Below are 21,876 nucleotides of genomic sequence, written 5' to 3' on the forward strand. Positions count from 1 at the left end.
CCTGGAACCTTCACAAAACGGAGCAAGGGAGAAGAGTCTGGGAAGGGTGGGGTTCAGAAGAAGCTATGCATGCTCTCAGTGCCACCTTTTTTCCTTTTCCCTTTTTCTAGATGAGCTCTTTTTGTCTCTTACCTCTCCTCAATGCCGGGGTCACGGCGGAGGTGGGGGGGGTGTCTCAGGAAAGGGAGAGGACCAGATGGGCTGGATGCTTCCCATGCAGTATGAAACCTTTCTTTCCCAAAAGTACAACTATAAAAACTACTGTCTTTGTGGTGATTTCTGTGCACCCGTTGAATCACCTCCCCTTACGTTGGATCAAAGTCTTCCTTGAAGGGCCTCCCCTCAAGGGATCACCCCTAAGTGTAAGGAAGATATGCACTCAGCCCTCCTTGCAGCTAGTGGGCAAGGTTTTCTTCCTGATTTGGGAAATCAGCTTATAAAATGTGGTAAACAGGGTCCTATCTTCAGGACTACCATTTCCTTCTTGTTATTCGCCACCCCCCCCCCCCCAAACACACATTCAGAATAGTTTTCCTGGGATTTTCCCTCTAGATTCAATTATGGGAATCAGCCTAAGAATCAAGTTGTGAAACCCACACACACTTAGTCCCAAGCAGTTTTTTCTCTCAGTAAATCCCCCACAGCACAGACTTTCCTCCAGGGCATTCCTCAGATCCTGGACCCACCCTCACCCCGCCTCCCTCCCAGAAGATAGATTCTTTGGGGGGGGGTGGGGGGGGGATGAGGGGGAGCAAGATTGCCTGAAACCTCCAGGGACAGAGACTGGCCTCTGTACCAATTCCAGAGTGTCTCCAAGATCCCTTTTAGCCCAGGGCTTTGTACACAGCACAGGGGCCTCTGAAATGCAAAGATCACTCAGATAGGCGTCTTTCCAGGCCTTCCTCTGACCAACCCATGGCTCTGTGGCCCTTGGATATTTTCTTGGCAACTCCTACCATCTCTCACTAGCAGCTTGTTCAGTGCCCTCTCAAAGAGGGGCCCCCGTGCTAAGAGCACTGCTCTTTTTCAGGGTCATGTCTTTCTCCCTTGCCCCCACACCTACCCTAAATCCAATAGGCTCAATCAATAATAACTGGTATTGTCTTCTTTAAAATTAATTTTTAAAAACTTTAATTGTATTTGGGTTATCCGAATAAAGCACCCACATTGTAGAAAAATAACCCTAGAAAAGAAAAGATAAAGGGTGTCCTATGTGAGAAGTAAGGGAGATGATTCATTTTCAGAAATACCAAATAAAAGCTGTGCTGTCTGGTTAACAGTAGGTTTACAACCTATTGGAAATATGTACGAACCCCCCCCCCCCCCCCCCGGCTGCCGCCAACCCTCCAACAATGGAGTCTCAAACCCTTAGACACTTTCAGGTTATTCCCCTCTCCATTTTGCAGGCTTATTTTCACGGGCTTTGCAATGAACATGCTCCAGGGAACAAAGAGAAGAGGGACTGAAAGTCTCTGCATCACCTCAAGGAACATACATTTGTTCCAATCAGACTACTTTGTGCCTTACACGAGCATAGGTGACATCCGGGTAAGGCTGTAACCTCTGTAGTACTCAGCCAATGAGCAACCAGGGGAGGCACTTGCACGCTAGGAGATGAATTGTCTGCTGTAACTGCCCTGAGTGTGCCTGTCCATCAAACACTCGCTCTTGCAAGAACGTTGATTAAAGCCTCACTTCACTGTGCTCCAAGTCTCCACATTCCTCTCTTCCTCTTTTGATTGGGTTGGTGGACTTATTTCTCACATCCTATAATCCTGTCAGAGAGAGCCACATTTTCACTCTAGTGAATTCCATCAAAACTGATTCTGGTGCCTCCTTCCCTGGTGGGGTTGGGGGCCATCTGTTCCCACAACCCAACCTCTCTGCTCAAGAGCCTCGAATGGCCTCCACTGCTCACTGTCTAGGCTGTCTGGGGCCAGCCCTGTCCTCAGGATGTTCCCTCCATCCCCCCTGCTGCAGCCCAGCCAGCCACCTGATGGTCAGTCCCCCAATGTGCCCTGCCTCTGTTTCTTGCATCAGCCCTAGGATCTGTCTGGTGTTGTAATCTTAGCCCAGCCACCACCCTTAACAGGGCCATCTTCACCTCAGATCCTGCTGTTCCTTTGAGGCCTGGCCTAGCTTAGTCACTTCCTCCCTGAAGCCTTCTGAGCTGCATATCACCCCCTCCCCCACCAAAAAAACCTAGAAGGACACTTTCTTCTTTTGGTCCATGGGGAAGCTAAGATTTAGTATTTGTTGACCAAATGATTGCCTTCCTGGAGTATCTTTTTCTTTTCTTTTCTTTTTAATGTTTTTTTATTTTTGAGAGGGGGGGGGAGGGGCAGAGAGAGAGGGAGATACAGAATGGAAAGCAGACTCCAGGCTCAGAGGTGTCAGCACAGAGGTCAACACAGGGCTTGAGCCCACAGACCAGGAGATCATAACCTGAACCGAAGTCAGATGCTTAACCAACTGAGCCACCCGGGTGCCTCTGAAGTATCTTTTTCTAATGTCTAAGTGTTTGTGGCTGTGTCTTAGTCAAGGCACAGTGTCTGGCATACAGACTTGTGCCTGCTTTATGGGGGCAGTGGGGGCGGCCTGAGCTTTTTGCGAGGACTGAGGCGTTAGGGTTCTGAATGTTCTGAATGCTGTGGACCTTCTTAAGGCCAGGACAGGCTGGGGAAGGGGAGCTTGGGGGAAGGAGCAGCTTGCCAGCGAGCCAGCTCACTGACACTCCAGCCCAGCTGGGGGATTCGGGTACGGGCAGCTGCAGGACCTGACAGGAGCAGCTGGCTCAGAAACTGGATCTTGCCCAACCTGGGGCAGCACTGCCCGGAAGGCACACCGGCGCTCCCCTTGGCTTTCCCCACTGCGTCTTCTCCCTGCCTGCGGGGTGTGGTGTCGCCCAACCTGGCCAGACCGTGGGGTCACACCACCTGTGGGCCTCAGCTGTCACGCTGAAGAGCAGGCTGGGTCCAGGGTGGGGGTAGGTGGCTTCCCTTCTCAGGATTTTGCAGAGTAGTATTTGAGTTCAACAAGACGATACTCCATAGTATCAGGTCTGGTGCCCTCAAAAGTGGTTCTGGCTTCTGCCCTAAGGAGGCTACTGGGTCTGTGCAGAGTGGCCACTGCTATTTCTGGGGCATCTCCAGATACTCTAAGAGAGGAGGACGGTATAGGCAGAGAAAGTGGGGGCACAGGGGAGGCTTGGGCTGGTTCTAAGCTCTAGCCCTGTTATCACCATGCTTAAACCCTGCTGGCTGTCTCTGGAGCTCGCCTCTCCCATCCCAGCTCAGCCTCAGAGCTAGTTATCGGCCACGGTCACAACGGTGGGGTTGTTTCCTGCCACCCTCCCTATCTTAGACATAGGAGTCTAAAGGGGACAAGGCAACAGGCACCTCTGAGTGCAGGAGGGGAGTGCCCACAGAGAGGAGTTCAGAGCACCAGGAGCAGGCTGTGTTTCAGGTCAGAAGCCACACCTGTCTTTGAGGGTCCTCCCTACACCTCACTTGGTCTGCACAGCAGATGAACGTCCCATAAGTGAATGGGCAGTGACAGAGTCCAGGGGCATCCAGGAATCAAACCATTCCCTGATCTGATGGAATTGGCCTTTGTTCTGTGTGCACATCCCGCCTCCCAAGTGTCCAGGGGGCAAGAGCAAGGATATGAGTTGGAGGATAAAGTGTGCAGATGCTAAACCAAAGCTGTCTCCCATTTGCCTCTCTTCTCTTCATTTGCCTCTTCAGGTCGACATGGTTTGACTGTCCAGACAGGGTTCCACGTCTGTCTGTGCAAGTGGTGTCCTGCTGAGGGACAGACTGGACACCCAGGGGCCATGTCCTCACATAGAAATAGTGGCATCTGGCATGGGTGGGTGCCTCAGGGAACAGAGCAGGACCACAGATACCAGGCAGAGGTCAGAGTGGACAGGTCCCTAGCATGCTGGGCTCCCGGGACAGGGCTGCGTGACCTTATGGGTTTCTAGATGGCAGAGATTAGATTTCTCCTTTTTCTGAATGAAGGGAGGATAGTCATTCATCAGAGGAAGAGTTCTGAGTGAGTGGGTCTATAGCCCTCCTTAGAGACACCTCCTTGGAAACTGTCGGTGGAAGCCCAGTGGTGGGCTGAGTCCCTGTCCTTGGCCGCTGGGCCTGAGAACAAGGAGTCTGGAGGGGACGGAGTTAGGGAAGCCTGTCTCTCTCTGTTCTTCCCAGGTCTGCTACCTGTGCCACAGCCTTCTGACACTGGCCGGGGTGGTGGTCAGCTGCCAGGACATTACTCCAGACCAGTGGGTGAGTTATCCAAGAGGCTAAGGTGGAGGCCAGCCCACTGTCAGGAGCTGCAAAGAGTGGGAGGCTGAGAAAGAAGTGGGTCTAGGGGAGCCAGGTTCCTTCCTTCTCCCAGTGTCCCATGAGGCATTGCTAATGGATACTGACCCGAGCCCCCAGCAGCTGCCCTATTCCTCTCCTCCCTTTCCTACCCTACTTCTGGGCAGTCATTCAGATTTGTCCCTCTCGGAGTGTCTAGGTGGCTCAGTCAGTTGGGCATCTGGCTCTTGATATCTGCTCAGGTCATGATCTCATGGTCATGATATCAAGCCCCGCATCAGGCTCCTCGCTGAGCATGGAAGCCTGCTTAGGATTCTTTTTCTCTCTCTGCCCCTCCCTCTACTCTCTCTTCCTCTCAAAAATAAGTAAATAAACATAAAACATATATTAAAAAAAAAAAAATCTATCCCTCCCTTTCTCTGACTTCATTCTCCCTCCTTCCCTACTACGGATGGGCCTGGCCCATGCCACACCCTCCCCCATGAACACCCCACCCCTGCAGGGAGAGCTGCAGCTGCTGTGCATGCAGTTGGACCGCCACATCAACACCCATATCCGGGAGAGCCCCCACGCCATGCACCGGACCAGACTCAAGGACCTGGCGGCCCAGACCTACGTCCGCTGGCAGGAACTCCTGACTCACTGCCAACCCCAGGTGGTGCCCCCTCAAGCCCCCCGCTTAGGAGGGGAAGGAAGTGGTCAGGTGGGCTGCCCAGAGCCAGCAGCATGCCAACCCCCACTGCAACTCCTGAGCTCCTGACTGGCAGATGGGTGGAGAAGGCAGCATGGGGTGTGGAGCTGCCTTGGAGGACCTTCATCTTTCTTATCAAGAATCAAATGCCCTGGGGCGCCTGGGTGGCTCAGTCGGTTTAGCAGTTAAGCATGGGGACTCTTGATTTCGGCTCAGGTCAGATCTCCTTGGTTCTGAGCCCTGAGGCAGACTCTGAGCGGACATTGAGGAGGAGCCTGCTTGGGGTTCTCTCTCCCCGCCCTCTCTCTCTGCCATTCCCCACGTGTGTGTGTGTGTGTATGTACTCTTTCTCTCAAAAGAAATAAATAAACTTTAAAAAAAAAAAAAAAAGGATCAAATGCCCAGTGTGGGGGTATAGTGAGGGAGAAACAGAGAGCCCAATTCCTGGGCAAATGCAAAGAAAAACTTCACCCTAAAGAGGGTAGAGCCTGGGCCAGGAGTAGCAGTGAGCAGGGCCAGGAAGGGGCACCAGAGGACCCAACTGTCTACCCTCTTCCCACTTGTTCTGCAGGCCTGAGGCTGGCCTCCTACTCTGCTGAAAGGGACCCTCTCAGTCTGCCCTGGTCTCTCCAATTTCTGTAGCAACAACATCCACACCCCTGATTTTCTCAAGTTCTCTAGGTAATAATAGTCATAGGTACTACTTACTGAACTAAGACTCTTTTCTCTATGAATCCAGATAACCCCATGAGACAGGTATTGTTATGATCCCATTTTACAGATGAGCAAGCTAACCAGAGTCACTGAGAGGTTAAATAGCTTGCCCCATCACACAGGCAGCAGGCGGCGTGTAAATGTCAGAACCAAGGCACAGATCCAGCCTGACTCCTGAGCCTGCAGACTTAAGCACAGCCCAACCCCTGCTCTGGCAGCCTCTCTTCTGGCCTCTGTCCCTCTGACAGGCAGCACCGGCTGGCTCAGGAACTCTTCCCTCCCCTAGCCCCCAGCCCTTGATGGAGACAGGCTGGGTCTGGTGAGAATCTCTCCACCCATCCTCCCAATGCTCCTGGGCTCCCAACTTGCCTGTGCTCTGACTTCTCTGTTTGTCCTTCCTCCTGTAACCTCTGACTTGGGTCTGACACATTGGCCACAGGCTGTGGCTTGGGTCTCAGATTTCACAAGTCTCTGAGAAAGCTGGAGAGCAAACCTCACCCTCAATCCCCAAGGAACTGGATCACACTAGTCTCTGGTGGGGAAAAGCATGTTTGTCATGAAAAGAAGAAGTGATTCGTGGCCTGGCAAAGTCAAGAGGCCGGCCCCACTTTCCTTTCACACTGCCCTGGGCCTTCGAGCCAGGAGTAGAGGGAACCCAGACAGAGCACTCATGTGCTGTGGTCAAGTGGCCTGTTGACCTGCCGTGTTCTCCCCTGGACTGGGAGCCACAGGACTTTTGTAGTTCAGCATGTGACACGAGGAGCCTGCAGTGAATGTTGCTGCTGAAGAGTCGGAGCAGCAAGACGGTGGGCACCACCTGGGCCAGGGCCATCACACTCTGTTTTTCTCCTTGCCACAGGCCCAGTACTTCAGCCCCTGGAAAGACTAAAGGAGCAGGGCAGGGCCGGCCCTAGGCTCTTGGCTCTGGCAGGAAGCGAACAGGGCTCAGGGAACAGGAGGAAGCTAAGAACAACAGAGGCGAGAGGAGGACCAGTGTGGTGAAGCAAGAGCCTGCCTCCACACAGCCCCTGACCCCCACCAGGCAACGGATATGGCCTCTGCCTGCCTGGCCCACCCCTCCGCTCTCCTTCCCTCCCAGCCATCTCCTATGCCCCAAGGCCTTTGTCTCCACACTCGGGTTTCCCAGGGCCTCCTGGGCCCTCCCACCCTCCTTCCTCTCTCCGTCACTAATGTGAGCTTTCTTTGTGCACACTAAAGTCTTATTTCAGCATCGGTGGTTTAAAAGATTTCCTTCAATCCCTATCCTGAGGGCTCTTGCCCAGTGTCCAGTTTCCTGACATCTCTGATTTGCTGTGCTGAGTTCCCACCTCGGACAGTCATGTGACTGGGTCTTCCTAGGCCCCGCCCCCTGCCCCAGAGGGCTGTTTGTAAATCTTGAGGGAGGAGCAGTTATTCCTATGGCCCCAAGAGCTGTCAGAAACCCAGGGAGCAGGGATGGGTAACATTTTTTGGACCCAGTCTGGGACTACCCCACCCCCACCCTGCTGGGGAGGATACACAGAGTGAAATGGTGGGTCAGGGTTGTAATTACTCTTAATTCAGTTTATTGTTGAGTTCTGGAATCAACTCCCCAGACTTAGAAGTCGGGGTGGGGGGCTAGCGGGGGGGGTGGGGGGGTTGGTGGCAGAGCCAAAAGACCGTTCTGGATACTGCTATTGCTTTCCCTCAGCTTTACCCAAGATCAGTTTTGTGGGCCTTGATTGTTAGTGAAGTGCTGGCTGTCTTTGACCTGCCCCCCCTTGAGAAGTAAGTGGGCCCTGTGCCCTGCCCCCACTGCCGGGAAGGCCCTGGGTATCCCCATTCTCTGTCTCAGGCTCCTCCTGACTCTCGGTTGGAAGGGGGTGTTGCAAGGGCCATCCATGAAAGGTGGAAGTAGTAGAGGATGGCCTGTGCCCACGCCTCAGCTCAACCCGAGTGTCTGCCGGTGGAGCTTCACCATGGCTGGTGCTTACGACTTTCTCTGTTTATGTGCCCCTTTCCTTTGATCTTTCATGCCACAGGGGTCAGGGTAAGTCAGGCTAACCAGGAGAGAGACTCCCCTCAAAATAAAGCACCTTCAGGCCAAGTGGCTTAATTTGCAGACCTAAAGGGTAGCCCATCACTTCCTGGGCCTGTTTTAGACATGGCTGCCTCCCTTGCTGGGTGCCCAGAATGCTGGGAGCTGGGGGCATCTATAATTCAGAGGGCAGAGTTCTGGGTAATCTCCCTGCCATGTTCCCTTTGCCAGGTGAGAGGTGGAAGAAGTCCTTGGCCAGGGTGACTTGGATGCCCAGGGTGACTCGACTGAGAGTTCTGGTTTCTGTTCCTGGCTGCATCACAGGCCCTCCTGGCCGGAGCACCACTGAGGCCCCAGCGGCATCAGGTAGGCCTGAGATCCTCTGATAAAAGAGCAAAGGCTCTGGTGAGCCAACCTCCTTCACCTCCCTCAGGGCTGCCCCTGCTTCTGACACTGCACATCCTGACAGTTAATCCTCAGCTCTTCAGTTTGCTCTGGAAACCTGGAAATCACCTTTGAAATTTCCCCTCTTTGTTCTCACTGCCAAGGGCAGAGAGGGAGTAGAGAGGCCCGAGAGGCTGAACAGGGGAGTTTCCAGTTCTTGAAGCCGCCTCTATGTGGCTATGAGAAAAAGATGGTGCTGTCCATCAGCATAGACATCTGGAGCCCTTCTCCCCAATCCTGATTCTTGTGCACTGACCCCTCCTCCCCTGCTCCCCAAACACACTCATCCCCAAGAGGGAAATAGATACCAAGGAGAAAGGAGGTGTTGGTGAGTACTCAGTTCCTCCAGAGACCTAGCTGTAACCTGAGCAGAGGGGTGCACTTCGAGATCACCCAAGGGCGTCTGATATTCCCTGGGACATGTAACAGGCCCTCTCTGGAACTGGCTGGGAGCTGACCACATCTTCTCAAACGGGCCCGGGACCAGTTAGAGACTCAATCTCCTCTAGGCCAAGAATTCCACAGTGGTGCTGGCAACTTCACTGCTTGCCCTTTCCAGATCTCTAAGCCCCTGGGAAAAGGCTGAGGGATATCCTGATTGAAGCCACTGGAAAAGCAGCATCCGGGGCTGTGATGACGGATGTTTTCCTGCTTCCTCTTGGTGATGGTGGCAGGGAGGGGCTGGGAAGGGAAAGGCTTCCCAGGTGGACAGCTTTGATAACTCTCCTTTAGGAGGAAGTAGAAAGAGGAAGTCCTTTTCCTATGTCCCCACTCACCTCAGTCCCCAAGCCCTCAGAAAGATCCCCAAAGGGTAGCTCACCCAGGCTTTCTCATTTCCCCTTCTGTGGGATGACAACAGTTCCTGCATCCATTGGAACTTGGCAAGGCAGTGCTGACTGAAGAACCCCAGGGTGAACCCTGGGCTCCATTCCCCCGTCCAAAAACTGCCTCATGAGAGCTAGGGGTAAAGAACCCAAATGAGGGACACCATGGCACATGACCAACATGTGGAGGAAAAAGAGGGGGCTTGCTGTTCAGATAAGACTCCTGGGCCCAGGGCGCCTGGGTGGTTCAGTCAGTTAAGCGCCTGACTTTAGATCAAGCCATGATCTCACAGTTCATGGGTTCAAGCCCCAGGTTGGACTCTGTGCTGGCAGTGCAGAGCCTGCTTGGGATTCTCTCTCCCCCCCCCCCTCCCTCCCTTGCTTGTGCTCTCTCAAAATAAATAAAAATAAAACTTAAAAAAAAAAAAAAAGCTTCCAGGGCCCATCTGTAGGGACTGGCCTGCGCTGAGCTGCCAGTGGATCCTTAGAGAACCTCAGAAGGCATTTAGCATATCTGTGCCTTTCCTTGACTTGGCCACAAGCAGGTGAGCAGGAGGGTCTGTCAAGGCCAAGGCCTGAAGGGTGGGTGGGTTCCTTAAAAAGAATATGCCAGACAGGCCCTAGGGAGACAGGATAGGTACGGGAGCCTTTTCTTTCTCTTTTTTTTTTTTTTTTAGTGTATTTTTTTTTCTTAATTTAAAACCCAGGAATCCTCATTTTTGACCAGTTGTGCTTTTATTAATAAGTATGAATCATGAGCAAGTAGTCATGCAGGAAACTTTATCCTCTGCCCACCCACCCACAGAAAAGGCTAGTGCTGGAAATGAACAGAACACAGCAGGAAATGAGTGAAGGTAGAAGAGGGGAGCGGGGGAGCTGCAGCTTTATCTTTGAGGAGCATTTGGGAGGGAAGGGCTCCCAGAGTCTGTTAGCAGGAACAGAAAAGCCTGCCATAAGGCACAGAAGACTGTCCCTGCCAGTGAAACCAAACCACCTTTTGAAACTTTCCACTGGGGCCATTTTGCAGGTGGAGCCAGGAGCTCAAGTCTCTGCCTGGTGGGGGTGGGAGTGGAGGTGAGGAAAAACAGCAGGGAATACACTGGGGCTTAAAAGTTGTCTGGATACACTCTGACTTGGTGGAAAGACAGAATTGGGAATCCCGAGACCTGATTTGACATTCTGACCTTGCTAATTATCAACATTATCAACGTGACTTTAAGCAGGTTGCTTAACCCTTCTAAGACTCCTTTTATCTATACAGTCGGAGAAACAATACCTATCTTTTAAAGAGTGGCCATGAGGATGATGTGAGGAAATGTATGTGAAGGCAGATTGCAAAGTCTAAAGCACAGAACAAATGTAAGGTGTATTTGCATATCAGTTTACTTCCACTTACAAATAGACCCAGGGTCTAACCTGGATGAGTCCTACACACCTTCCTCCCTGCCAGCTGAAGCACAGCGCCTTCCCTGCCCACCCCATGCTAATTGTTAACTGGCTTGCCCTCTATCTTCAGCCATCTCCAAGATCACAGCTTTTTTTCTGGTGGAAAGGAGCTGTGAAATGTGGCTTTGGCCAGTGCGGGAGAAGGGGCCTTTATGTGTACCAGCAAAGACCCGATTGTTACTGAATCCAAACTGGGCTGCTTTTCCCAATTATCTCCACTACTCTTCTGGTCTCCACTTTCAGATGCCAAGTTTTAACTCAGAACAAAAGCTCCTGTCGGGACTGATTTATAATCCAGATCTGCTGACGGGGCCCTAGTGTTCCTCCCCTCCAGGACTGCACCCGCTTAAAGTTACCACCAGAGCCTCGGGGCTCCAGACTCTACCTCTGTCATTTGCCCTTAGCCAAGAGGAGGCATCTGTGTCTGGGTGCCGGTGGGCCGGCCTCCCTGGAGTTTGTCCACCTGCCCAGCTACGAGAACCAGCTGGCAAGGTCCACCCCAGCACCGAGGCCAGAGCTACAAGTGACTTCTAGGAGCCAGTGTGGGCAGAGGCAGGCTGTTCTAAAGGTGGTGGTTGGTTCTCCAGCGCGGCTCCCCTCAGCCGCTTTCATCTGAAAACCAGGGCTCATGTCACTTGTTATTCAGTCACCCAGTGGCATCAGAAGGAGTCATTTCTTGGGGGTAGGCTCTGTGCAACAGGAGTGGAGGGTTGTCTTCACCGGGAGCTGGGTAAGGGTGCTGCTGCCCCTCTGTGTGGAGCATGAAAAACAAGGGGCAGACTCGCGGGAGATGAGTGGGTCATCCTGGCTGGTAAGACCCGTTGCAGTCTGACTGGGGGGCCAGTGGGCGTTGGGGCCAAGAAACGAAGTAGAACTGGGGGGCAAAAGAGAGACCACTTAGGTCCGCCCTGAAGAGGAGCCTCGGTTTCTCCTGCACCCCTCCCTCGGATACTCGCTGCGAGGTGGCTTGCTCGCGTTCGTTCCTGCAACTGCAGCGTGGGGAGCCCCTCAACCCCGTTCCTGACTCCGGCCGCCCAGTCCGCAGTTGGCCTTAGGGGACACTTCAGAAAGACCGGGTGAGTCCGATCCCCCTAAGGCAATGCCCGGAGTCCCTCCCCCGCCCCACCTCCCGGCGCGGTGGCGCAGTCCGCGACTTCGAGGCGCTGGGCGGCAGGGCGCGGGGAGGGTCGGGGGTCGGAGCCCGCGGGCGGGGAGGTGGGAGACCGGCGGGTCGCGGCGGGTCTCAGCCCCCTCCGGGGCAGGCCTTAGCGTCCCGCCCCCGGTCTCCGCTCGACCCCCTCCCACCCCGCCTGACGTCAGGGGGGAGGGGGCGGAGAGCGGCGGCAGCTCTGGAGAAAGAGCCGGCGCCCGGCGCGGTGGCGCGGGGAGCCCGAGCCCAGGGGCGCCGAGCCGAACCGGGACCGAGGGGCGGTGGCAGAGGGGACAGCGGAGGAGGGCGGGCGGGCGCGCGCAGGCGGGCGGTGGCGCGCGGGTAGGGGCGGACCGTGATCCAAGCCCAACGCGAGGGCGGCGCCCAGGGATTCAAGCCGCGAAGAAGAGGTGAGTGAGGCCAGGATAGCGCGGGGCGGGAGCGCCAGGGCTCCGGGGCCGCCGCTTTGTCCCCCGACTCGGTCAGGGGCTGCCGCACGCGCGAGGGACTGAGTCTGGGGGCGCAGGGAGGGGTAGCAGCGGGGACAGCTGTCGGTCCGAGATCCTTCCTGCGCCCCCCGCGGGCTGCCAGGCGGGGGCTCGGGAGCCGGGCGAGCAGTGCCCGCAGCCATAGCGTCCGGAGGCGCAGACTGGTCAGGGGGAGCGGGGCTGATGGGACCAGGGGTCCCCCTTGCTGTCAGGTCGGCAGCCAGGATCCTCTCCAGGCCCCCGAGCTGCCCCCTGCTCCCCCACCCCCGACGGAAAGTTTGGGGCGGGCTTGGACTGAGGCCGATGTTGTGGGATCGGATTTCCCTGCCGCGGCCCCCCGCCCGACCGCCTGCTCAGGCTGAGGAGGCGGGTTGTCCTGGAAAGCCAAGCTCCCGACCCGAGCCGGGCCGCACAGTCCCCGGCAGGAGCGCTCACCCTGCAGCCGCGGAAGCCCTGTTCGTGCCACCCGTGGTCCGGGTGGGCGAGTGTGGGGGGGCGCACCGCCTGGGCCCCGCGCTCCTCCAGCCCCCACCCAGCCGTGCCCCTGCTTCCCCGCCCTGGGAAGAGCTGGGGGTGGGGGAACCAGTGTGCTGGCCGATTCTCCGAGCGCGCCGCGGGGTCTGGCCCTCGCCTAGGGTGAGGGGCAGAGGGAAGGCTGGGGGTGTGTTGGGGGGACGGAGGAGGGAGGGGTGAACGTATCCCCAGCCCCCCGCCCTTCCAGTGCTGGGATACTGGGCCGACAGGGGGCGTCCGCAGGCCGGGCTCGCCACGCTCCCAGCGCCGCCGCTTTGTTTGCGTTCAAATCCCGGGAGCTGGGGGAGGGGAGAATCCGGGGGGGGGGGGGGCGGTGGTGATCAAGGACGAGGTCTTGGCGGGTACCCTTTGTTTTGGGGTGAGCAGGTCCCCAGATTCTGTGTCTCTGTACCTGGCACTGGAGGGCTAGGGCAGTAGAAATTAATCCAGGTGGCTTGCCCAGGCTGGGGTCCCGGGGGCGCAATCCCTGAGTTGGGAAGGTTTGTCAGATCCTGGGGGAGCGCAGCAGGCGCCTGTCCTGCACCGGGCGTCCCCCGCGGTCGAAGAGGAACCCCTCTCGCGCTCCCCACCCACCCCTCGTCTCCCCCCGCCCCCGCCTGAGAGCGTCGTGGGGAGATTCCTGATTAGACTGGAGCCGGCTCTGTTGTCCCGCCACCTCTCAGCCCGAGGGTTAGTGTCTCTTAGGAGGCTGTGCGAGGAACAGGATGAGGCCCGGGTCATTTCCACGCCCATCCCACCCACTTCCTGCCTCCCTTCTTGGGCAACAAAGGGGCCTCGGGAAGCTGGGCCCCTTCGGCTCCCGGCCCCACTTCGGCCGTGCTGATGTGGAACCGGTGTTTGGGGCTCTGCCTGGCTATTGTCTGCGCTGGGGGAGGGGAGAGGCTGGGGCCGGGACCCTCTCACGCCTGCTGCATTAAGTCTCCCTCCTTGGGGGGCTTCTGCCACCGCCCACCCACCGTATGCCCCTTCACCCTGCCAAGGGGTTTGCGTGCCAGAAGTACATCTTGGGGCTGGCTGGAGCCCTAGTGGGGGCAGGTCCTGCTTCCAGAGGTTATTTTAAGAAATCCTCAAATCTGTCAGGCCTGAGTGTGGGGGAGGGGGGCCCCCTTTTTATTTTCTCAAACAACTTCCTGTTGAGAGGGAGTGGGTGAGAGCCTGGGGGCTAGAGAAGGCTTCTTGGAGTGTCCATTCCTCCAGCTGATTCAGCTCCTCTCCTCCCCTCTGGGGGACCCCAGCTCCTTCCAAACCTGTGGGGGCTGGACCCAGGTGTGGGAGGGGACTAGGTCTTTGCTCCGAGGACTGGGCAAGTGGGGAATCCAGGGGCCTCCTGGGAAAGCCTGTCACTGCCTCCCCGGCATGGGCTTGTGTGGGCCCCCTTCCGGTCTGTTTTCTCTGGCTATGATTCTGACCCTTTCTTTTCCCCCAGCAGGGCAGCTGGCCTGGAGCTTAGAGCCGGGGCGTTTGCCATGGCCCCACACTGGGCTGTCTGGCTGCTGGCAGTGGGGCTGTGGGGCCTGGGCATTGGGGCTGAGGTGTGGTGGAACCTGGTGCCCCGGAAGACGGTATCTTCTGGGGGTGAGTGCCTAAAGTCCTCAGGAGGAAGGCCAGGAGGGACTACTCGGGGGAGAAGAGCAATTGCTTCTAGATCATGCCAGCTTTATTCTGTTATTGGGCTCAAAACCCACCAATGTATCAGACACAGCTTTCTAAGAAATGTGAGTGAGTGACCCCAGGGACCCAGAACTGGGAGTCCTGGGATATCTCTCCTTCAGACAGGACCTGTCTGGTCCTGTTATGCAAGAAGAGAGACCATTCTCTATCACTCTTCCATGCTTTACTTCTGGAACTAGCGCTTACACTGAGAGCCCACAGAGACAAAACTGAGCCAGGACAGGCATAAAGCAAAGAGTGTCACCCCCTTCCCCAAAGTCTTTCTAGCTCTCTGCCCCCAGGAGCCCCCTTATCAACCCTAATAGACCCCCTCTGCTGCCCTGACACTTGTGCCCTCTGGTGGCCCTGGATGTGTTTATGCATGTGCTCATGGGGGGACAGCAGACTTGACAGTCCTTTGAGCACACACACCTGTAGTAAGAGATGATGTCAGGTGTTTGTATCATCACTGTGCTCTGGGGACCTGGGATGAGCTCACCTCCCACAGGCTCCACTCGGGTGCTAATGAAGCCCTCCCTTGCCAGCCTGTGTCTGGCTCAAAAGACTAAGACTGGTTTAGGGGGACCCTGAGGACAGGTCAGCAGCTATTTTGGGGGTTGATGTAGGAATCCTGTGACTATATTAATATTGTAGTACTTTGCATGGTGAATGACAACGAGGCTTCCCAGCCCCAAGGCTTCAGTTTCTGTCTGTGGTCCCCAGCTTCTGGTTTCCCTTGACCACCCTGGCTTGACCTCCTAGCCCCAACTAAGTCTTCCTGTCATCCCTGTTTGTCCCAGCAGCCAGTTGCTCTCGTTTTTCTGGCAGCCTGGATTTAGGTCCTGCTGGAGTGAAGAGTTTCCAAAGGCAAGGAGTGATTACAACTTCTGTACCTACTGCTCTACTGGATCAGGGGCCAGGGCCTGGCCAGACCCTGATGTGGGTAGCAGGCAGTGAAAAAGGAAGCAGTAGCAGAGGAAGCTGGGAGAGGGAAGAGCCCAGCTCAGCAGCCAGAGGTGCTGCTGACCCTGAGAGTAAGGGCCATCAGTCTGATGGCTTCCTCTGGCCGGAAGCTGTGGCTGAGATATCTTTCCTTCCTCCTTACCAGCCCAGATTTGCCTCCTCCCAGGCTGGGAAAGGCCAGGGAGGCTTGGGTGGAGCTGTTAGAGCCAAAAGGCTATTAAAGAAGGCCCTTTATTGCCAGTCAGGGTGCTTGGCTGGCATCTGCTTGTGGGGTGCTGGCTGCAGTGTGGGAACAGGGGTGATTGGGCCCAGGAGACCACTGTAGAGAGGAAGGCTAATTCTGGGGGGAGGGGGATGCCTGGAGCTCCAGGAAGGCCTTCCCATTCACCACCCTGCTCACTACCCCCTTGTCCCTGCAGAGTTGGCCACAGTAGTGCGGCGGTTCTCCCAAACGGGCATCCAGGACTTCCTGACATTGACCCTGACTGAGCAGACAGGACTTCTGTATGTGGGGGCCCGGGAGGCCCTGTTTGCCTTCAGCGTGGAGGCGCTGGAGCTGCAAGGAGCGGTGAGAGGCGGGGGGTGGGGTGGGGGGCGGGATGGGGGTGGTTGGGAGCGGGAGGCACACAGGAGTGATGAGAGTGGCAGGGCCCAAAGGGGGGCTTTGCTTGATCAAGCTGTCCCCTCAACCCTGCTGCCCCTATGCTGTTCTCCCCTGTGGAAATCTTGCTCAGTGTCCAGGTCCACCTCCTGGCAGAGTGGGCATGCTGCTTTCCCCCACCTACAGCTTTGGGACGGGTTGGGGCTTCTGTCCTCTTCTTCTGTCCCAAAGAATGGGGTCTGTGTGTCCTCACTTGGTGTCCCCATGTGGCTGCCACAGGCCATGCTTGTGGTACATGCTCAGTGTGTACCTGGGATGTTGATGTGCCCCCTCCTCTTCCTAGATCTCGTGGGAGGCACCAGCTGAGAAGAAGGCCGAGTGTATCCAGAAAGGGAAGAGTAACCAGGTGAGTGCTCAGGATACCACCAGGAAAGCCAGAGCCCCTGATACCGGCCAGGCCTCGTGGTGCATGCTGACTACCCCACCCCCACCCTCTCCCTTGGTCCCAGACCCATTCTTGGTTTTTGTGTGCCAAGTGCCAGGTCCTCATACTTTAACTGGGTGCTTTTCTCTCCCCAGACGGAGTGTTTCAACTTTATCCGCTTCCTGCAGCCCTACAACACATCCCATCTGTACGTCTGTGGTACCTACGCCTTCCAGCCCAAATGCACCTACATCGTGAGTGCTGTTTTCTCCTTTCAGTCCCCTTCCTTGCCCTTCTCTGGACTCCCTCCCGGGCACTCCTGCATCTCCTCCTCCTCGTCTCTTCCCTACCCCTAGGACATGCTTACCTTCACTTTGGAGCGTGGAGAGTTTGAGGATGGGAAGGGGAAATGTCCCTATGACCCAGCCAAGGGCCACACTGGCCTCCTTGTGGGTGAGTGGCTGTCCCCGCTGCAGGCTGGGGAGTCCCCCAGAACTTGTTCTCGCTTTGGGGCTGTGTGTCCCGAATGTGTCTTCACGTCACTTCTGGTCTACCTGATCATGTGTCTCCCATAGATGGCGAGCTGTACTCGGCCACGCTCAACAACTTCCTAGGTACAGAGCCTGTTATCCTACGCAACATGGGGCCTCACCACTCCATGAAGACAGAATACCTGGCTTTCTGGCTCAATGGTGAGCCTGGAGGAACTGGCGTGCGGACAGGGGGAGCCATGGGTGGGGGGCCCTGCAAGGGTCCCAGGACCCCCTCCCCTGCTAACCCTTCTCTCTTTCCTGTAGAACCTCATTTTGTAGGCTCTGCCTACATACCAGAGAGTGTGGGCAGCTTCACAGGGGACGACGACAAGGTCTACTTCTTCTTCAGTGAGCGGGCAGTGGAGTATGATTGCTATGCGGAACAGGTGGTGGCTCGGGTAGCCCGAGTCTGCAAGGTACGGAGTCCTGCAGTGGTGAGCCCTGGGAGCCCTGCCGGCTTGGCAGGACTGACTGGCAGTGTCCCCTTGCCATCTGCCAGGGCGACATGGGGGGTGCACGGACCCTGCAGAGGAAGTGGACCACGTTCCTGAAGGCGAGGCTGGTGTGCTCTGCCCCCGACTGGCAGCTCTACTTCAACCAACTGCAGGCACTGCACACCCTGCAGGATGCCTCTTGGCACAACACCACCTTCTTTGGGGTTTTTCGTGCACGATGGTGAGTTGGCCAGGAATCCTTAGGGGTGGGAGGAAGGGATCTGTGGGTTAGGGATGGTTGATGAGTACAGTCTTCTGGGTGAAGTCCAAGTGGTCAGTTGACCGGAAGCCAAGGAAGATGTTGGGCATCTGCCCCTTTTCAAAGCCTCCCTGGGGGAGATGCACAGTGCCCTGCCCCCAGTGGTATATTAAAGCTGGCAACAACATTGCACACGCCCACGACTGCTTTGTGCTGGTCCCTGTCTTCCCGGTACTTGCCATGAGCTGGAGTAAAGTGGGCACCACGCCTGACTCGGGGTCCCTCCCTTGTCCTCACAGGGGCGATGTGGACCTGTCAGCAGTCTGCGAGTACCAGTTGGAAGAGATCCAGAGGGTATTTGAGGGTCCCTACAAGGAGTACCGTGAGCAAGCCCAGAAGTGGGGCCGCTATACTGACCCAGTACCCAGCCCACGGCCAGGCTCGGTGAGTCCTCCAGAGCAGGGATGGGCTCCTGCCCTCAGCCGCAGTACCATTCCCACATGCTGACAGCTCTCCCCCCTTCACTCCTCCCCAGTGCATCAACAACTGGCACCGACGCCATGGCTATACCAGTTCTCTAGAGCTGCCTGATAACACCCTCAACTTCATCAAGAAGCACCCACTGATGGAGGAGCAAGTAGGGCCTCGGTGGGGCCGGCCCTTGCTTGTGAAGAAGGACACCAACTTCACCCACCTGGTGGCTGACCGGGTTACAGGACTTGATGGAGCCACCTATACAGTGCTGTTCATTGGCACAGGTAGGCACGTGGCTATGTGGGCATGGCTACTGGAGGCTGGAAGAAGGCCTGTGTGTCTGGGGCAAGGAGATCTGGAGATGCCCCAGGGGCCCCGTGTCCTTTCATTTACGCCTGTCCTCCCTCAACCCCCACAGGAGACGGCTGGCTGCTTAAGGCTGTGAGCCTGGGGCCCTGGGTCCACCTGATCGAGGAGCTACAGGTGTTTGACCAGGAGCCTGTGGAAAGCTTGGTCCTATCCCGGAGCAAGGTAGTAATCAGGCCCCACCCACCTGTCCCTACACCTTCCCTAGTCCTTTGCTTGGCCAGTACAGGGGTGGGGAGGCACTCGAGCACACCTCACTTAGCTTGGGCAAGTTCCAGGAAACGAGTGCTCACGGAATCTGTGCTCCGCGGGCGTTATATATAGCCAGGTCCCCACGGGGCTGTGTTCCCAGCATTGGGCCTTGGCAGCTGCTCTCCACGCTTCCTTCGGACCCCTTGAGGTTGTGTACAGCCTCTTCTCTGATGGTGCCACTGTTGGTCGGGCCTCTTGGACTGCATTTGTTATGATGCGCTCATGATGCTTTCCTACTGGCTGCCAGTTGTCCTCCAGTCCCAACCCGTTCACCATTTCCCCAAAGTGCTACCCTCCCCTTCTGGTCTGTTTGTGACACCCCTGAACTTTCATGTGCTTGCCTTTGACCAACTATCGTGGCTCAAATTGTTCTCCAGAACATGGAATAATGGCAGAAAGAAAGTCTGTAGTTGAAGAAACACACAGATTGGCAGTCACCATTCAAAGAGAGGAAAACACCTTATGCTATGCTCGTGCTATTGTGAAGGCTGACAGGCCTAGCGGAAAACACACTTCCTGAACTATTTATACTGTACTGGAGTGTGTGTGCGTGTGTGTGTGTGTGCGTGCGTGTGTGTGATTATATTCCTCAGCCTCGTGGTTCTGCTGTTCCTATCTAAGAAGGTCACATCTATAAGGTGCTTAGGATTGTGTATGGCTTGTAATAAGCCCGCTGCGTGTTCTCTGGTCCTTCGATTTCTCTCCTCAGAATTCAGCACTTCCCTCTTCCTGCTTTGGCTCCTTTTGCCCCTTTGCTCTCATGTAGCAGTCCAAGCTGCCCCTGGGCCATGTCCTGGCCTGGCTGACTGTCCTGTGCCTCGCTTCTCTTGCAGAAGCTTCTCTTTGCAGGCTCCCGCTCTCAGCTGGTTCAGCTGCCCCTGGCTGACTGCATGAAGTACCGCTCTTGCGCAGACTGCGTCCTCGCTCGGGACCCCTACTGTGCCTGGAGTGTCAACACCAGCCACTGTGTGACCGTGGGTGGCCACTCTGGGTGAGTGGGTCTCTGCACATGCTAGGACCAGGGATGAAGGGCAGGGTGGTTGGCGTCAGGATGCCCATAGACCCTGCTTCCCCCACCAGGTCCTTGCTGATCCAGCACGTGACAGTCTCAGACACCTCAGGCATTTGTAACCTCCGTGGCAATAAGAAAGGTGAGCTGTCTTTTCTGTCCCTCTCCCAGTAGGACGGGCCCTAGGCCAGAGCTGGAATGTCTGCATCTCCCCGTGGCCCTGAGTTTCCTGTGCTAACTCTGCTTTCTCTTTCTCTACTGCTGCAGTCAGGCTCACACCCAAAAACATCACCGTGGTGGCAGGCACAGACCTGGTGCTGCCCTGCCGCCTCTCTTCCAATTTGGCCCATGCCCGCTGGACCTTTGGGGGCCGGGACCTGCCTGCCGAACAGCCCGGCTCCTTCCTCTATGATGCCCGCCTACAGGCCCTGGTTGTGATGGCTGCCCAGCCCCGCCACGCCGGGGCCTACCACTGCTTTTCAGAGGAGCAGGGGGCGCGGCTGGCTGCTGAAGGCTACCTGGTGGCTGTGGTGGCGGGTCCATCGGTGACCCTGGAGGCCCGGGCACCCTTGGAAAACCTGGGGCTGGTGTGGCTGGCTGTGGTGGCCCTGGGGGCCGTGTGCCTGGTACTGCTGCTGCTTGTTTTGTCCCTGCGCCGGCGGCTGCGGGAGGAACTGGAGAAAGGTGCCAAGGCGGCGGAGAGGACCCTGGTGTACCCTCTGGAGCTGCCCAAGGAGCCTACCAGCCCCCCGTTCAGGCCTGGCCCTGAGGCTGATGAGAAACTCTGGGATCCTGTTGGCTACTACTACTCGGACGGCTCCCTCAAGATTGTGCCTGGACACGCTCGCTGCCAGCCCGGGGGCGGGCCCCCTTCTCCACCTCCAGGCATCCCCGGCCAGCCCCTGCCTTCTCCGACCCGGCTTCACCTGGGGGGCGGGCGGAACTCAAATGCCAATGGCTACGTCCGCTTACAGCTGGGAGGGGAGGACCGCGGCGGGCTTGGGCACCCGCTGCCAGAGCTCGCTGATGAACTGAGGCGCAAACTGCAGCAGCGACAGCCGCTGCCGGACTCCAATCCTGAGGAGTCCTCGGTATGAGGGTCCCCCACCGCTTCACAGGGGCAGCGTGGGAGGTGCAGCTCCTACTTTTGCACAGGCATCAGCTACCTCAGGGACATGGCACGGGCACCTGCTCGGCCTGGGACAGACCCTGCCCAGCACCCGTCCGGCCATGAGGACCTGCTCTGCTCAGCACGGGCACTGCCACTTGGTGTGGCTCACCAGGGCACCAGCCTCGCAGAAGGCATCTTCCTCCTCTCTGTGAGGGGCTGTGAATCACGGACACATGGGACCCCAGCAGCCAAAACTTTTCAAGGCAGAAGTTGGAGATGTGGGTGTGTTTGTATCTATATGTACGTGTATGTGGGTGTGTGCATGTGTGTGTGTGTGTGACATAGTCTTTCTGTTTCTGTGTGTGTGCCTGTATGTGTGTGTGTGATAGTCTTCCTTTTTCTGTCAAGTCTTCCCTTGGCCTGGGGGTCCTCCTGGTGAGTCATTGGAGCTATGAAGGGGAAGGGGTTGTATCACTTTGCCTCTCCTACCCCCACCTGTCCCAGTGTGGGGCAGCGATGTACATATGGGGGTGGGCTGGGCAGGGTGCTGTGCTCCTTTTGGGGGGTCCAGGGCTCTGGGGTGGGCCTGGTCCTGCTCCTAGGGCTGTGAATGTTTTCAGGGTGGGGGGAGGGAGATGGATTCTCCTGTGTGTTTGGGGCAAGGGTGGGAGGGGCCTCCCACTTGGCCCTGGGGTTCAGTGGTATTTTATACATGTCCTCCCTTATGGGGCTGGGAAAGGTTGTGTGGGGGGAGGGGGAGGGAGGAGAGAGGGTGGGCATGCTGTGGATATTGCATATCCTCTCCCAGCCCTAGGAGGAGGGCTCCTAACAGTGTAACTTATTGTGTCCCCGCGTATTTATTTGTTGTAAATATTTGAGTATTTTTATATTGACAAATAAAATCGAGAAAACAATGTTACTGTGGTAGGGATAAGACATTTGGGCTAAAACATTCTGGGCTGGACGAACCTCACCTCCCTATAGTTCTGGGTCAGCTGCCCCTAATATTGTCTCTACCCTCCTGCCTGTGCCCCTCTCCAGTCGGGGAATAGCCCAGGCGCCAGTGTTTTCCCACAGTGGTAGCTGTGAGGCTGGGAACCAGACCAGAGCCACAGCCTCTTCAAGCCAGCTTTGGCTTCTGGCCAAAGGGAGAAGTTAGGGCAC

At 56.6% G+C, this 21,876-nt stretch overlaps 2 protein-coding genes across 6 annotated transcripts in view; both read left to right on the forward strand.

Annotated features, from left to right (window-relative positions):
- Positions 1-6,964, forward strand: part of FAM178B (family with sequence similarity 178 member B) — a 113,625-nt gene extending 106,661 nt beyond the window's left edge. For 3 of the 5 annotated variants that reach the window (XM_049651405.1, XM_049651406.1, XM_049651407.1), the window contains 3 exons: positions 4,215-4,292; positions 4,831-4,983; positions 6,593-6,964. In XM_049651405.1, coding sequence (XP_049507362.1) covers positions 4,215-4,292; positions 4,831-4,983; positions 6,593-6,622 — 261 coding nt within the window. In that variant the 3' untranslated portion in view covers positions 6,623-6,964. Of the gene's footprint in view, positions 1-4,214; positions 4,293-4,830; positions 5,356-6,592 lie in introns of those variants that run through there. The other 2 variants (XM_049651404.1, XM_049651408.1) reach the window with 2 other exon arrangements.
- Positions 6,965-11,654: 4,690 nt separating this feature from the next.
- SEMA4C (semaphorin 4C) lies at positions 11,655-21,469 on the forward strand. Its single transcript, XM_049651409.1, has 15 exons — positions 11,655-12,024; positions 14,063-14,211; positions 15,669-15,817; positions 16,194-16,256; positions 16,430-16,528; positions 16,631-16,727; positions 16,850-16,966; positions 17,072-17,223; positions 17,307-17,482; positions 17,800-17,944; positions 18,036-18,258; positions 18,393-18,505; positions 19,426-19,583; positions 19,673-19,743; positions 19,869-21,469. Exons 2-15 carry the CDS (start codon positions 14,103-14,105, stop codon positions 20,696-20,698), a joined length of 2,502 nt encoding a protein of 833 aa, XP_049507366.1. The 5' UTR covers positions 11,655-12,024; positions 14,063-14,102; the 3' UTR covers positions 20,699-21,469.
- Positions 21,470-21,876: the final 407 nt, after the last annotated feature.

This window comes from Panthera uncia (assembly GCF_023721935.1).
Source record: "Panthera uncia isolate 11264 chromosome A3 unlocalized genomic scaffold, Puncia_PCG_1.0 HiC_scaffold_11, whole genome shotgun sequence".
NCBI classification, from domain to species: Eukaryota; Metazoa; Chordata; class Mammalia; order Carnivora; family Felidae; genus Panthera; species Panthera uncia.